The sequence below is a fragment of the Scardinius erythrophthalmus genome (genome assembly GCF_964197995.2).
Source record: "Scardinius erythrophthalmus genome assembly, chromosome: 12".
Taxonomy (NCBI): Eukaryota; Metazoa; Chordata; class Actinopteri; order Cypriniformes; family Leuciscidae; genus Scardinius; species Scardinius erythrophthalmus.
Genome location: NC_138232.1, coordinates 16,427,351 through 16,444,625, shown reverse-complemented (window position 1 = coordinate 16,444,625; position 17,275 = coordinate 16,427,351). Strand labels below are relative to the sequence as shown.

At 36.4% G+C, this 17,275-nt stretch overlaps 2 protein-coding genes across 7 annotated transcripts in view; one reads left to right on the top strand and one right to left on the bottom strand.

Moving 5' to 3' along the window:
- Positions 1-1,572: 1,572 nt before the first annotated feature.
- Positions 1,573-11,407, bottom strand: atg4c (autophagy related 4C, cysteine peptidase). The gene is made up of 11 exons (XM_081381403.1): positions 11,257-11,407; positions 10,817-10,940; positions 10,634-10,717; positions 9,079-9,312; positions 6,750-7,074; positions 6,571-6,641; positions 5,563-5,729; positions 4,809-4,887; positions 4,053-4,129; positions 3,348-3,467; positions 1,573-3,008 (listed from the first exon to the last, which is right to left on the bottom strand). The coding sequence occupies exons 2-11, from the start codon at positions 10,926-10,928 to the stop codon at positions 2,847-2,849; spliced, it is 1,431 nt and encodes a 476-aa protein (XP_081237529.1). The 5' UTR covers positions 10,929-10,940; positions 11,257-11,407; the 3' UTR covers positions 1,573-2,846.
- Positions 11,408-12,607: 1,200 nt separating this feature from the next.
- The window catches only part of dock7 (dedicator of cytokinesis 7), a 44,395-nt gene continuing 39,727 nt past the window's right edge, over positions 12,608-17,275 (top strand). For all 6 annotated transcript variants that reach the window (XM_081381042.1, XM_081381041.1, XM_081381040.1 and 3 more), the window contains exons 1-4: positions 12,608-12,718; positions 15,740-15,842; positions 16,014-16,189; positions 16,517-16,585. In XM_081381042.1, the coding sequence (XP_081237168.1) occupies positions 12,681-12,718; positions 15,740-15,842; positions 16,014-16,189; positions 16,517-16,585 (386 nt within the window). In that variant the 5' untranslated portion in view covers positions 12,608-12,680. The remainder of the gene's footprint in view (positions 12,719-15,739; positions 15,843-16,013; positions 16,190-16,516; positions 16,586-17,275) is intronic.

The window sequence follows — 17,275 nt, the reverse complement described above, 5'->3', positions numbered from 1 at the left end:
GTGTTTTTTCAGCCATTTTACTTAAAATCACCTTTAAATGTCTTTAATTTCTCATTGTTGCAGTTGGTCTGACACTCCCAGCCATGTTGGCATGTCTTATTGTCTTTGCGCTTGGCCCCGATAATTGCTGCTTGCAGCTATATTTCTCTATACCTCTATATAAGCTCTATAGTTTAATTTTTGAAAATATTATTATAATTTTTTTTTTTTTCAGTAAAATAGTATTAGTAATATATTCTTTATTGGTTTGGTAATTCCAGTGTTGTTTTGAACCCCAGTGACATTCTTTGCACAAAAACACATTTTATGAACCTGTTTGAAGAGTCTGTCTATCTATCTATGTCTATCTGTCTGTCTGACTACACAGACTTTCCTCAAATTGGTGTAATATGTATAAATGCGTGTCTATTTCCATCTGGAGGAAACGATCAAGTGCATTGCCTAATTTTGCTTGGATTTCCACAAGAGATGGTCTTAGAAACTAAAAGAAAGACATTAAGAAAAAAAACAAAAAAAAAACGGAATAAACACTGAACTGATTGTTGATAGTTCTTTCCGAATGAATGACTGTGTTTTCTCCATTACAGCCTGCAGCAAAAAAACTTATGTCATATCCTATCTTGTCAAAATGCATATCAAAAAGAGAGAGAAGAGAGAAAACTTTATTCAATCCAAATTGCCTGCAAAACGAAGCCTCTCAGAGAATTCCGCTTCTTTCATCTGTGGAATGCGCTCGCCGGAGCAGATTAGATTTTAAGGAATCTGCCGGAATCAATGCCTCTATTGGCAGCTGTGCTATAACAGAGAGATGAGGTCTGGTATGGTCCCGTAGCCGCTGCTGAGATACAGAGTTCCCCCCTCAGGAGAGAATGATTCATTAATCAAATATTCATACAGGCAGCATCATAAATACGGCTAGAACACAAAGTCTTCTCAAAGCAGCCATGCCTCCCAGCACAAGCGACCTTTCATATAACACTGACGGAAAGGGCGGCATGTTGCCTCACCCCTAATGTCCCAAACTTCCCTTTTCCCGCTCTCCTCCATTCCTTGTTTCCTAAATACAGCCCAAAATGAATTTACTGATCACAGACATTGAGACGATGGGGCCATTGTGCTTCGCTGCTTCTGTCTTCACAACATGTAGTGGTGAGACAGACAGTGACTTATTCTGCTTGCTTGGTTCCACAGAAGGGCAACTTGTTCCCCCAACCAGACCCTATGGGCCATGACCTTATTAATATAAGAATTTGTATTTAACATGAAAATAGCAAAGCATTGCTCAAACGGAAAAGAAACAGAAGAATTAACCATGGCAACACTGAGTCCAACGCAAGGATATTTACAATTACTTTGCCCTGGAAAATGACGTAATCACCAGATACAGATTTGTTCCATGGACGGGTTATGAGTAAGTGCGGGTCATTTTCATTTGCAGTGTTTGTTGGGAAGATGAGTTGTTAGACTGAAAACAGCTCAATAACAAATTTGCTGTTCAGTAAAGAACGGAAGTTGAGCTACTTCAAATAAATCATGTAGGTAATTATTACAGATTGAGTAGAAACACGTTTTGATTATTTAACCATATTAGATTTATTTTTCATTTTTGAACAATTAAACAATTTTCAACAATTATAAAACTGAAACGTTCATTGTGCAAAATGATTTTGGCGATTAAAGTATGGTGTTACTACAAATACATGGTAGTAATTTACACAACTCTTAAAATTGACAAATGGTGGATTTAACAGGTTTGAATAAATAAACGAAAAAAAAACAAAAATGATGCCAGTTACCTATAATATATCAACACTGTATTAGAGCTATAGTGTTACAGTTTTGTTCAACGCCAAGTGCTTTGGTTCAAAGGTGTTTCTAACTAAAATTAAAGCTATTCATGGCAGTGCAGTATCATCATATTTACAATTTTGTTAAAATGATACATCACCAAGAAAATAAAATTGAGGAGATATATAAATAAGGCATAATTTAATAATAAATTACTCCTTGATTCATACTGGTTTATATCTTCCATTACACCTTAAAAATAACACAGTGAGCTCCCAAAGACTAACAAGATCTTTGTAACGCTGAAATTCTGGTTTTTCATATTGGCTACTGTATTGTTGTTAATTGGCATTAATTCATCTTATATTAAGCACAGTTTCAGTGCATATCAACGCACTATGACTAATATTTCTAAAAACGCTGGCAGCAGAGAGGGCTTTTTTAAACTAGCTACCACTATATTTAGTTATACGTGATACAGTGTTTTCTACTCACTTGTAAAGGCACATTATCCTTCCAGTTAACATAACATAAAACATAAGTTTTGTGAAGTTAAATCACCATATAATGTATAATCTTTCAAAAAAGTACACTAGATAGGTGTTCGTTTTGAGACATTGTTTTAAGAAATAATTAATTAAATGTACCCAGAGAGAAGTAACAAGATTCTAGAAAAAAATACATTCTTGTTAAAAAAATACATGTATTAACCACGCATGTCCATTGCATTTATATGAGCACACTGAAATGTTTCCTGGTTTAGCTAGTAAATAAAATTGCAATTAAAACAAATGTGGATGGCCCATGTGCATGAAACACTCTATGATCACCATCTCTGGATTAAACTTTGCTTTCAAGCGCATACTGACAGAATTATTGACATCAGTATGGGTTCAGTTAAATGTGAAGCTAGTGAATGCACTGACTGGTCTTTTTGTTTAATGGCTTTTTCTGAAATGACATGAGGGTTCTATAGTTTAGGCCCACAGTGTTATGTAAATACAGCCCTGATTTGTGGTGTATCACTTGGCTCTTGGTTAGAGGCTTGAAGGGTTCTCTCAGAGCAGCACAAAGTCTCCCGATGTTGTCCCTGCTTTTCTTGAGTCCCTGATGAAAGGCCATTCTCGCTTTTCTACAGCCATCGAAAGTTCATAATCCTTCCCGTGTCCCTTCATGAAGGTGAATGCAGGGTACTTCTCTTTCGATGATGGCTCCAATATCTAGCAAATTAACAAACAGTTTATCAACCTAAAATGATAAAATAACATACAACATTTGCCCCTTTAGTCTCTGCTGGGAGCAGTGCCAATAGTTTCACAGTTTCCAATTACCTAGTTAAATGCTGCCACCTGCTGACTGAAACTTAAATAGCTGCCTTTCTACAGCTTAAAAGGGAAATATTTTTCAGTTTTTTTCTTGGAAAGTTTGTGAATTTAGGCATAACACAATAGAACATTTTAAAATGGAAATGAACATGCCATTTATCATCAAAAACTATGGAACAATTTTTGCTATACTTCAATTAAAACATGAACAAAGGTTTTGAAAGGTTTACCCACCTTTGAAAGTTCGTTGCAAATTCTTTCATAGTGTTCGACATTTTTGGAGTAGAATCCAATGGTACAGCTCGGGTCCATTTTACTGAAAGACATTTTCTTTGGTGATGGACAATGAAAGGACTTTAAAGAAGAAAAAAGATGAAATATCCATTAAAATTCCAGTCAAAAGCAGCAATTTGTTTTCCATGTTTGTAAAATCACAGTGATCCATATGCACACTTATTATACATACATACTATATACATTATACATTTTCGTCTGTAATATCCATCTACAGTCCAATAGGTGTGTTAAACTGTTCAATCCTGCAGTTCCAAATGATGGATGCGTGTTCATGTGAAACAATCAGATTGCAGAAATAAAAGATTTTACTTTTTGACACGTTTTTTTGACAAATGTTGAATTCTGCCAGAGATCTGAAAGGCTTAGACAGCCGAGCAAAAAGTATGGCCCAATATTTCTGTCTTTTGCCAGGCCACTTTCTACAGCGCGCAAAAAGCGTAAAAATAAGTTATGATGCTGAAATATAAAATCGTTGGAGCTATATAAAATGTTGGGGCTGATACAAAGACCAGAACAATGTGTAAATCTCTAGTGTTCGGTAATTGAGTGTGGAGGTCTACTTTCAGATTCATACCCTTAAGTACAGAAACTATTAAATTCACATCACTGTGCGGCGGTCAGCTTTTTGTAATTCCACATTACCTGCAGAGGGAAATCGCTTGTGCTGACATCCACAAAAGACTGACAGTAATGAGGATCCATGTAAATCAAGCTGTCATCTGCAAGGACAAAACAAAAGACAAGTTATTCAAAAAACACAGTGATTATTATAATGCCTATCCTTGCCCAATTTCTATGCAGAGCAGCTCAAAGTCACCCACCTCAGTCGGGCTTCAAACAATCAAATGCGAGAATTTTTTTTGGTCCTTCTTAAACTCAGATGGATTAAACGCTGCATAATCGGATCTGGTTGTACAAGCACATTCTTTATGCAGCAAAGGGGGCTGTCATTTAATTTTGGTGTGGAGAAATTACTTTTACAAACATGCAATTATATTACATCATTTGCATATGATGAATGCAGACGACGGGCTGGGCCTGGCAGGGAGAATTTATTGCTTGTCATTTAAACATCATCGCGGAGTGGATTTCAAATTGTTAAAATGTAAATGGGTAAATATTGACTACCAACATGTCCAACTGAAGGTTTCCACTGGCTACTGAAGGTGATGGAGAGTGGGCTACTCTGGGTAGCTCTGAAATCTATGCAAGCTACTTATGTAAGTGGAGAAAGCCTGCTGTTTCAGATTGCCTCACATGATAAATGGTGTAGTATTTTTGATGGGTTCGGAAAAAATAAAATAAGCTTCTCTGATGCCGCTGGCCTTCTCTTTGCATGCATTCTTTTACTTTGTCTCTTGAAGAGTGTGCACAATGACTTCTGAATAAAAAACTAACCTTGAAATCCAACAAAATAGTAGGCCTGCTTAGGCTTTCCTCCAATGATGCCGATACAGTACTCTAAGCTTAATATGCTCTGGCGAGGAAAGAAAAAGAGAACAGTTAAGATCACTGTATTGTAAGTTGATAGTCACATCTTTAACAAATATTTCTCTTTTTTTTGTCATTGCATGATCTAGTTTGTATTTGTGCAAAAGGGTGATCTCCAATGTATGGAAGCTTGTTTCCACCACAGAATAAAAAATAAAAAAGGTAATTGCGACTTTTTATCTCACAATTGCGAGTTTACATCTCGCAATTCTGACTTTTTATCACATTAAAGTCGCAATTGCGTATTATAAAGTCAGAATTGCGAGAACTAAACTCGCAATTGCGAGAACTAAACTCGCAATTCTGACTTTTTTCTCAGAATTGCATGTTTATATCTCGCAATTCTGACTTTATAACACGCAATTGCGTGCTATAAAGTCAGAATTGTGAGATATAAACTTGCAATTCTGTGGAAAAAAACTCTTTTTTTCCTTAGAATTGGACTTTATAACTCGCAATTGCGAGTTTATATTTCACAATTCTGAGAAAAGATGTCAGAATTGCGAGATATAAACTTGCGATTGCGACATAATTTTGCAATTGTGTGTTATAAAGTCAGAATTGCAAGATGTAAACTCGCAATTGTGAGATAAAAAGTTGCAATTCATTTTTAAAATGTTTTATTCTGTGGCGGAAACAAGCTTCCATACCAAAGCCTCACCTTGACAAAGCTTAAGTATTCTGGGTTGATCTTCTCTCCACCCAATCTCACAGGAATGAGGATGATGACAGCTCTACTATCAGGGGCAGCTCCAGCATTGAGTCCCTGAGGATCACAGTGGCTGCTCGTCTGTGCTGAATGACTATCAATAACATCAGCACTGTACACTGCAGACAATCAACAACAGAGGTCAAAAACAGGTACATTTCTCTGTGAAGTGGAAAAATATAGCCATTACTGAATCTAAGGGTGCTTTCACACTAGCACTTTTGGTGCGCACCCGCACCCGGGTTCGATTGACATCAGACTTTGGTTCGTTTGGATGATGTGAACGCAGTTTTCCGAACTCGGGTGCACACCCACGAACCGAAACAAGCGTGAAAGCGCCCTAATTGTACTTGTACTCTCACAATACACAATTCAGCCACAATTGTATGATGTCTGTGAGTTAGCTTAAAAATATTTGGTGTGTGTTAGTTTGGTATTATATACATACAAACTACTATTCAAAAGTAAGGGTTAGGTAAGATTTTTAAGACTGCATTTATTTGATCAAAAATACAGTAAAAAAACAGTAAGATTGTGAAATATTACAATTTAAAAGAATTATTTTCTAAATTATTTTAAAATGTTATTCATTCCTGTGATGGCAAAGACTTTTCAGCAGTCATTATACTTTATATAGTCACTATACATTATAATAATTATACTTCTCTCCAGTCTTCAGTGTCACATGATCCTTCAGAAATCATTCTAATATGTTGATTTGGTGCTCAAGAAACATTTCTTACTATTATCAAAGCTGAGAAAGGTTGTTTAATATTTTATGTTGAAACCGTGATGCACTTTTTGCTTATAAAACATATATTTTTGATGAAAATTTGTAATAAATAAAAAGACAAAGTATAAGCAATTTCACTAGTGGTTTTAAATGTCAGAAGTCTTCTTATTAATCATATTTGCCCTTTTGCTGTTCTGTGAAAGACTGTAGATCGAAATTTTCCATACCGGTGCAGTCCTGTGCTACATAAACACTTATCCCTTTCAGCATTGCATCTGCTGCCCCATCAACGGCTTTTCTGAGGCAAAGAGTGACAGGGTGAGATATATTTGACATACTGAACATTATAATGAGGAATGGGTGACTTAAAAACTATAAAAACATGTATGTATTATGGACTCTTTACCTGAGTATGTGTGCCACCACTGCTGGGCCGTACCAATCTCCTGCCAGTTTTCCAGAAGTCATTCCTAGCTGTACTAGTCTGTGGATGCCCAGCTGGGCTGACAGTCCGTCCCCAAACCAGGACACAATGGTGCGATGATATGCCTCTTGTAGGTATGAGTCGGCCTCCTCAGCCCCTCCTTGAGCAGGACAGAGAGGCAGGGTGACCTGTACTCTTTCTCCCTGAATGGAGGCCTCTAATGTGGCCACCAGTCTCCGTGCTGCACTGCTGGTCCATGTCTCTGCATCCAGCGGCTCCAAGGTCAGTGCTTCGGACCAGGTCCAGTCTGGTGACAGAGAAAATTATTTGAAAAAAATGTATAAAAAAGAAAAGAAAAATACTTTTGTGCTTTTAAGGATGCAGCAAGTAAATACTTTTTCAGAGCTTGATTTGCATTTACTTTTAAAAATCAGTTGTTAATAATATGCCACTCTCTTAATTCTAATTTCTATTTAATTACCTCATAAATTATATCCATATGGTGCACTAAGAAACAATCAAGCAAAAGTCTTTCAGAACTCCTGAAAGTTTGTCCTAGATTTCTCCAAATGTGACAGACATAAATTTGACTTTTAAATGGACAGTAGGGCTTGTGCAAGAACAAAAGTCCAATTATGATATTCAATGTAGTCAGTATTTCACTTTTACTACATTTTTTTCTCACAAACAGAGTGGGTGTCTGAAATGGTGTAGGTAGAAGTGCTGAGGGTCATAAAGGTGCCGGACCTGGCTGTGGGGCCATTAGGTAATGACCTTGCTAAGTGTCAAGGCCTGTAATTGGCCAATAAGTATATTTTATTAGCCATTAGCCTCTTTATAGACAGATATTTCTATAATGACATATTTCATTATAGGCGTGGGATCTGGATGACGCTTCAATGTTGTTTTTGAATGAAGGTATTAAACTGGCAAATGCCGTGGCCTGTTCAACATATTACACAAAACTGCCCTCCATTAATCATTTGAGAACTAATTCTTTAGAGAGTGACAACCTCTGACACTGAAGTACCCAACCTCTAAAATATTTTTTTTTTAAGAATTTCATTATGTAAATGAGAAAAACTTTGTCTAATTATATTTAAGCAACACACACCCCAGTACTTTTTTCTCTCTCTCTCTCTCTCTCTCTCTCTCTCTCTCTCTCTCTCTCTCTCTCTCTCTCTCTCTCTCTCTCTCTCTCTCTCTTCTCTCTCTCTCTCTCTCTCTCTCTCTCTCTCTCTCTCTCTCTCTCTCTCTCTCTCTCTCTCTCTCTCTCTCTCTCTCTCTCTCTCTCTCTCTCTCTCTCTCTCTCTCTCTCTCTCTCTCTCTCTCTCTCCTCTCTCTCTCTCTCTCTCTCTCTCTCTCTCTCTCTCTCTCTCTCTCTCTCTCTCTCTCTCTCTCTCTCTCTCTCTCTCTCTCTCTCTCTCTCTCTCTCTCTCTCTCTCTCTCTCTCTCTCTCTCTCTCTCTCTCTCTCTCTCTCTCTCTCTCTCTCTCTCTCTCTCTCTCTCTCTCTCTCTCTCTCTCTCTCTCTCACACACACAGTCTCTTATGCTCACCAAGGCTGCATTTATTTGATTAAAAATACAAAAAAAAACAGTAGTATTGTTAAATATTATGACAATTTAAAACAACTATTTTCTATTTGAATATATTTAAAATTTAATTTATTCCTATGATGCAAAGCTGAATTTTCAGCATCATTACTCCAATCTTCAGTGTCACATGATTTTATCATTTAATCATTATGCTAATGTGATGCTAAAAAAAAAATCATTATTATTATTATCAATCTTGAAAACAGTTGTGTACAATTTTTTTAAAGAACCTTTAACATTATACATGTCTTTACTGTAACTTTTGATCAATTTGATGCATCCTTGCTGAATAAAAGTATTGATGTATACCCCCCCATCCCCCCTTTGAACGGAAGTAAAAGCTTTCTATTTCAGATAAATGCTGTTCTTTTGAACTTTCTATTCATCAAAGAATCCTGATTTTATTTTATTTTTTACATAACTTTTTTAACTGATAATAATATTACAGTCAAATCAGCATATTAGAATGATTTCTGAAGGATCATGTGACACTGAAGACTTGAGTAATGATGCTGAAATTTTTTTGGGGGTAGTTTTAATCAAATAAATGCAGCCTTGGTGATCATGAGAGACTTCTTTTAAAAATATAAATCTTACCAATCCCAAACTTTTGAATGGTAGTGTATATAAAAATGAAAAGTAGCCAGACGCTGAATGCATCTACGCATTACTCATCATCATCATCATAACCGATTCTCTCTCCACCCAATCTCACCTCTACCCAAGATGTGAAGCATGAGAGCCTGGGCCAATATCATCTGCCCTGCCCGGAGTGTACAACCCCATCCACAGTCTGAAGTGAGGGTGGAGCCTGGAAGGGCGGGAAACTCTTCTCGATAGGTCAGCCAAACTCGTGAGGTGAAGTCCCTTCGAAATCCATCGACATTGCCTGTGACAACATCGCCATCTAATGCCTCAGCAGAATGACTCTCAGTAGGACTTTCATCATCTAAGGGCAACAGTTAGCACAAACATTTCATGATACACCCGGTGTGTCAGTGTGAGAAATTAGAGCCATCATTTTCATTTTAAAATGCCAGATATATTAAAGGGATCATGAACTGCATTTCTACAATTATTTTATATTGTTTCCTGAGGTGCACTTATAAAAATTGTCATAATTTTGAAACAGAAAGCCATTTTCTACCCTGATTTAAGCCTCTGATTTGAACGCTCTGTTGGAAGGGGCGTGTTTGCTGTGAGACTTCAGTGTAAACGCCCACTGCTGTGATTGGCTAACATTTGCATATGAAATGACAAAGTATTACATTTGGAATTCTGTAGAAAACTTTTACTACATTTTATCGTGAAAAGTGTTGATTATATTATCATATTTAAAGTACTTCTGTCGCATGAAATGTTGCAGCGATGAGCATTGTAGCTGATGACAGACATGTCTGTTGAGTGCATGAATGCAGTGATCTCGTCATCGCAACTTGATTTCTGCACTCTTATGAATGCTTTCATCATAACAAACACAACGTAAATAAGAGATTCATTGTGCAGTGTAGACAGCGCCATTGATTGGGCTATAACGGGAGTTTGGCGAGAGTCCAGAACTCAGTCACTGATAAACTCACGCTGTTTGATTGACAGCATCAGCGATTATAAAGGGATGGTTCTTAAATCACTTATTGTATATAATTTAATCATAATTTAAATAAGAGATTATTTTCATGCTACTAAGAGAAGTGAAAGTGAAGTTGACCATTTAGTCACTAGCTAGATTTACTGAAGCATAAACAGCAATTAACGGTTTTGAAACAAAGAATGTCTGACTGTACATGAACCATTACATTTCAGAAATTACTGATCACAGATTAGGCATTAGAACATGGTTACTTACATGTTGTGGCATTACTGTCAGGTTCATATCCTACAGTAAAAGTCTGCGCCAAAAATTGAAATGTACCGAACAAACAAATAATGCTCTACTGAGATATTCATATAGTTATCTTCCTAGTTTTTTGGCAGGTAATGCTATTTTAGTCCAGTGATCTCTCTTCTCTCTTTCTCATCTCACTAACGAGTCAGTAGGTGGGGCCAAAGATGTGATGATGTGGAAGTAGGCGTTGATATTCTTCTGCAGAGGGGGTCTTTTTTTCGCAATATTACATCATAATGTAACAATGCGATTATTTTTCTGAGCTTGATTTCAATAAAAGCTGTTAAAGAAAATTAGATATTCATGACCCCTTTAAATAAAAATAGAATGTGAAGGATGACAAGATTAAGAAATTGGTGTAAAGGTTCTGTGTAAAACATCTTACCCACAGCCTTGAAGTGGTAGCATTTCCCCAACAAGAAAACAGGAGAATTACGGCTGAAGGCAGTTTTTGATTTAAGAGCCCAACCTGGAAGGGTTAAAGAAAATGCAAGATTGGTCACGTGCACAGGTATGTCACTTGTGAAAGACTGCAATTAACATCCATGTGAGATCTGTCACTACGTACTGTACTTCACATTGTGCCATGCTGACATAAACTTTGACTTCAGTTTCTCCACCTCGTCGGTCTCTTTAGTCTCCATTGTATTAGCCACGGAGCAGAACCCATCACAGCACATACGATGGAGTTTCTATTAAAAGTTTTCAGTATTACCAAAACAAGTTATGTCGTTGTGGAAACATATCATTAACTCATTTACTCACACAGATGACATTTCCACCACATTTCCAGAATAACGCTGCATAGCAAAGAATCATCAGAATACGACCATATTAACACAAATGCAGCACAGAAAAGAGGCTAGCATGCTAATTAATCAGACAGTGAGCGTAACGTTACACTTCAAGACGTTACAACGTTGTCTACAATAAATGTAAATGCAAACAAGCGGCGAACGGATTGTAAAATAAACAATTAAATATATAAAGATATACTTTAAAACATACCTCCTCACATGTCTTGTTATACAGAAGAACTCACTGTGCAACTGCTCACTTCTGTTTACATTTTGAGGAAGTGGCTTTTCTCGTTCGGTCTCGCGGTATTTTAAGATTCTCCCGTCTGGCACATTCTTCATGGAGTCGTATGGATTAGCGCAAAGCATATCTCTACATGGCTCTGGATTATTAGTTAAGGAGTCCGACTCATTTCTGCCAACCGGTTCTTTTGAACCACTCGTTAAAAAAAAAAAAAAAAAAAAATCTGGTTATTAAACCTTTGTAGACACATATTGGTGCTTATTACGGGTTTACAATAAAGGATGGTCGTGGGTTTTGTGGTCCCTTTTGAAATTAATTACAATGGTTGGAAGATTTTCTCATGTTATAGTAAAATATTTATTAGCAGCAATTAATTGTATGTGTTCATAGCGAATATTTAGTGCAAATGCTTTGTTTGTTCAATTGCGTAAAATAATCGTTTAGATGGGTATGTCATACGATATATGTCATACATGCAGCATATTTTGCATCAAATAAATCATAGAAATATTGATGACTTTTTTAAAATACCTTAATAACTTATTCATGGGAGATACATAAATCCAAAATATAGCTTATCAAACATATCAAATACTCATTTGGATATGTTTTACTTTAGTGGAGATGTAATACATAAAAAGTGACATTCAATGATTTTTTTGTTGATTATTTTACACTCTTGCTTGTTGGGTTAAAATCTAGTTTTAATTATCTAATGAAATAAGTATCTATTATTTAAGCTTTTCTGTAATTTATAAACATTATTGCTCTTTGCAATGTTATTATAGTATTAGTTATCGAATGCGCCAAAATTAAGCATATAATATTACAAAACACATTCTGGTTAAACACAAATAAAGCTGTCATTGACTACAGATTGCACTATCGGTGGAAGTGGAAACGGATGCATTTCACACTTTTTAGTTACACTGATAACTTCCTGTAAAAGAGCCCTCTATTGTACCCACAGGATATGAATCATGTTGGGAAGACTCCAGCCCACGATCCCAAAATACTGCACTGTTAATTCCATATAAAATGTAATGCTGCTAAAGAGAAGTCTAAAAACCAAACAGACAAAAAAAAAAGCATAATAATAATAATCTCATCTCATGTGTAAATTATAATATGCGTTTATTTTTCCAGTTTTACGGTACGTTCTCCTCTTGTGCGTTGTCATTTTTCCCAGCCGTAATCCGCAAGACCCGCCCCTGAGCTCCTCCTCTCTGTTTATTATGGTTACTACGGTTTTATGAGTGACTTTGCAACTGTCCAATCACAGACGCCTTTTTGGAGTCAGGAGGTGGGGCTTAACGGAATTCGGGTACGGGTGGGGAAGGAATATCGCGGCTGGAGCGCTGGAGTTACTCGAGCACTCAGCGGCTACAGTCATGGCTGAGCGCCGCGCCTTTGCCCAAAAAATCAGCAGGTAAGGATATCTAACGCATCTTCTGTTTATATATATGTTCTCCCCGAGCCGTGCGACCATTCTTTGTATGCATCCTGATGCATTTGGCGAGTGTGCCAGTCTTTTCCAAAAAAGGCCTAGGCGTTGAGTGAGCTGGATCAGACGCTGATTTTATAGGCTGTGTCTTAAAACCTAGTGAGCTGCCTACCCAGCCAGCACGTTTGAGTCGGATAAGCTCGTCTGGAATGCTGTCTAGGTAGACAGCTCTTTAGGTTTTGAGTCACAGCCATAGAGATGCCCGAGTGTGACCCACCCTAAGCTGCAAGACAGCAGTATGATGCCTTTGTGCTTCTGTGCATTAAAATCAGTCTTCATCGCTGGGTTTATAATCCACAAATGCGCCTTTGGGTTGAGCCCATACAGGGAATTAACGATGCAGACTTGGAGTGAATCAATGGAATGCAGTGTTTGGGTTTTGTGAGACGATGGCTTGGCATACTGACACATCTATAGGATCATGAGATGTTATGCTGTCAATATGCTATAGCCTATATTAGTGTAGTAGTCAATATGCAATCATATTGTAAATGTACAGTGCACTACGTCTTTGATTTCAAGAATATGATTCATTAAAAAGAAAATATATTTAAAAATAATGTAAACAATGACTTTACGCCTAGAGATCATGAGTAATAATAATGCATAAGCATTTCTTGTGTATCATAGAGAGCACTATCAACTTCAAGTGACAAGTGTTCAGATTGCATGATGTAGCTATCATAAAGCCAATGTCAGAATAAGATCTAGAATAACCTGAAATACAATGCATGATTAAATTAAATTAGATACTTGGCTCTGTAATGACACTGTGATTGATGCTTAAGTTAAATCTGCTCAGATTTTGGCTAGTGGCCCGTGCTTTGTGGAGCAGGATCCCTGGGTTATTGTAATAGACTATAATTAAGACATACTTTAGACATATTTGAGATTTCTTTTGTGATGTTAAGTCACGGATTAGACCTCATATGGATCTAAAAAAGGAAGTGACCTTTTAGGCTCCCCGGTGGTTTCCACAGTCATGGCATATCCCAGATGCTTAAAAATGTTGTTGTCTTGTCAGTGTGTAATGTAATGATAAGATCATTCAATATAGACCTGGTGGCACCCGCTGTCCCGATTCCAATCGTTAGTTCTTACCTAACCAAATAGAAAAACATGTTTATTTATATGATCAAAAACTTTACTAGTTTTGTTTTATTAATAGAGGAATATGTCAGTAGATGTTTTATTTTTTACCCATAGTAGAGAATAAAAAGTCTCAGAAAAGTCAATGTATATCTAATTTTTTCACAGTCAAAACAAAACTGAAAGCTCTGAAAATCTTGGATTTTCCCCTTTTTTTCCATTTTATTTTTATTGAATGCAGTGCTAATTGGATCTGAAAGCTTTTCTCGTAAGTTACAGAAACTGTTTCTCATGGCTCTGTTAAGACTTTTTCAGAGGTGTGTGAAATATGCTCCGGAATTCATGGTTAGCCGGGTCCTCGGTAAACAACACATCCATGGGCTAATCATCTGTTCCCTCTTCAGGAATGTCCAGCCTAAATAAAGGCCTCCAGAACCTACTGAGGGCGGGTTTTTGTTTTGGTGTACGTCATCCTACACGTAGTTGAAAAGGATTCTGATTAGGGACATTGATTGGTACACTATGCTACAACAAAGACATTCTGATAATAATACTGTCAATTTGACTCTTACTGATGACCAGACACATTGCTTTGATTCAAACTTAAGTATTTTTTTAATCTTTACTGGCCTATAATTCAGTCTGTGAAAGCTAAAAGAAAAAAAAGTAATACATTACAATCTTATGTTATACTCAATAGTAATGAACCTTTGTCAATAACCTATTGGCAGTCATAAGCAACAGGCACTTGAGTGTGTGTGTGTGTGTGCTATATATATATATATATATATATATATATATATATATATATATATATATATATATATATATATATATATATATATATATATATATATATATATATATAGCATAACTAGGCTACTTGTTCCATTTTAGCAGGAAGCAATTTGTATAGTGTACACCGTATGCAAGATTACTGGAATACCTGGTATTTTACTGTACTGTACTGTTCTCTATCATGCTGTGTGCTTGATTTCCATCGGGATGGACAAGTCAGTAATATTTATCATGATTCTTTTGTTGGCTCACATTTTAAGAAAGACACTTTAGTCTTAACATAAAAATGCAAAATAACCATATTTATTTCCAAGGTGATAAGAATGGCATTGAATTAAACATGCATACCTAGCGAGGTCATGCGACAACTGTTGTGTTTTACACTTCCTTTCGAAAAAAATCTTGGGTTGGTAAGATCTTTTAATGTTTCAGAAGAAAGTCTCTTACGTTCACAAAGGCTGCATTTATTTAATAAAAAACAAAACAAAAACAAAACAGTAAAAATGTGAAATATTCTCACAATTTTAAATAACTATTTTTAAATATATATATATATATATATTTAAAAATCTATCTAATAGTATTCCTGTAATGAAAATGTCATTACTCCATTCCCACACAAATTACTCCATTGAATTAATTATAATATGCTGATTTGGTGCTCAAGGAACATTTCTTAATTATTATTATCAATGTTGAAAATAATTGAAAACAGCTGTTTTATTATTTTTGTGGGAACCGCAGTCTAGTGTTCAAAAGAGCAGCATTTGAAACTGAAATCTTTTGTTACATTATAAACATCTTTACTATCGCTTCTGATCAATTTTATGCATCCTTGCTTAATTGAAGTATTAATTTCTTTCAACAACAATATATATATATAAAAAATATATATATTATCTTACTAACCCCAAACTTCGAACAATAGTATGCATACGTAGTAATTGAGTAGTCCACTCTAAACATAGCCTTTATTCTATGATTTGCTTAATGTGAGATGACTGGATTCTTTTGTGGTTTGTATTATAATACCATCTACGCTCTCTTGTTGTTGTCCAGGACTGTAGCAGCTGAGGTCAGGAAGCAGATTGCTGGTCAGTATGGAGGCTCCCCTCAACTTCTCAAAAACCTCAGTGTGGGTGGGAATGCCACTAGCAATGCTGTAAGTAAAACATTCCTAGATAATATACTTTTCTATGTTAAATCGGAGAGATTGACACTTCAGAAAGTATATACCGCCACTATCCCTTCAGTGTGATACCGTCTTTCTTGGTGGATAGTGGCAACAGTTCTCACATTCTCTTTCTATTCCTCTTTGGATTTCTCCCTACAGATTCCTCTGACAGAGGCTGTAGAGCCAGTGGATTTTGAAGAGTATTTGATCACACACCCTCCCATTATAGAGTCAGGACCTCTGAGAGATCTGATCGAATTTCCTCCAGATGACATTGAAGTGCTTTACACGCCAAGAGAGTGTCGAACTCTTGGTCAGGCTGTGCCTGAGGAGGGGTGAGTGTGTTTTGAAGAATTAAGGCAGACATTAGTATGCATCCTGAAAAGTAAAATGTACACAATGAAAAAGGGTATAAATGACATCGAATTGCCAATGTGAACAGTTTTAAAATCACATGCTATGATTATTTCAATAGTCATTTAGGACTAAAATGCTTATAAATTAATTTGTTCATATTTTTAATATTGAATAGAAGGTAACCAAATTTTTCTCTATATTTCTTGATTGCTTTTTATTTTGTCAGCAGAGTTGTGAAACTCGTCACTGTCATCATTCACTGATATAAAAAGTTTAACTTGTTCCTATTTTAAATGATTTTACAGTGAGAATGATTCACACGTCAGAGACTGCATCCGCTCTTACACTGAGGACTGGGCCGTCGTTAACCGCAAGTATGATATTTATAAGTGCTAAATTTCATGTGCTTCACTAGATTTCATCTTTACATCTGTACCCCCCCCCCCCCCCCAAGTTTTTAGTTCCTAGTTTCCATTTTACATTGATATTTTTGGAGGACAATCTGCAGAATTCTGCTACATGGATTTAAATATTGAAAATGTGTTCAATGGAGCTGAGAGTGTAACGTTCTTGGTGCCGCGTTGTGATTGACGGATGTTTTAATCCTGCGGAAGTATCTGCAACACTATCTGTAGATTTCTGCAGGCATCATTTTTGTGTGGGCCTGTTCATAACTGACAAAAAGGAATTCAAGTGTATTTTGCATGCAGTATTGTATGATACTGTAGACTGGGGCTTTTAACTAAATTTTAGGGCCTTAATAAGTTACTGTGAATCAGTTGCTTTGGTGATTCTTAATTGATAATCCCAGACTCTTATCCTGACTGAGATCATATAATGTTCTTAAAGTTAGTGAGCCAGACTTATGCCTGGTTTCACACACAAGGCTTAAGCAATTCCCAGACTGAAATGCATGCTTGAGCTGTTTTAACTGAAAGCCATTCAGTCATTGTGCTAGAGAAAACAGCGTTATGTTGTTGAGAGGCTGAAGGGAATACTTTTTCATGTGTATAAAAGTGAATTACTGTCATTCAGAAGATTGGAAGTTTAGCTTGAGCCTACAA

What these genes read in the sequence shown, in the direction of transcription:
- atg4c (XM_081381403.1), bottom strand. Translation starts at nt 10,928, where the DNA reads ATGTGCTGTGATGGGTTCTGCTCCGTGGCTAATACAATGGAGACTAAA. An exon ending in GTGGTGGCACACATACTCAG is followed by an intron (nt 6,642 to 6,749) that starts GTAAAGAGTCCA and finishes TCTTTGCCTCAG; the next exon opens with AAAAGCCGTTGATGGGGCAG. An exon ending in TTTGCAACGAACTTTCAAAG is followed by an intron (nt 3,009 to 3,347) that starts GTGGGTAAACCT and finishes TTAATTTGCTAG; the next exon opens with ATATTGGAGCCATCATCGAA.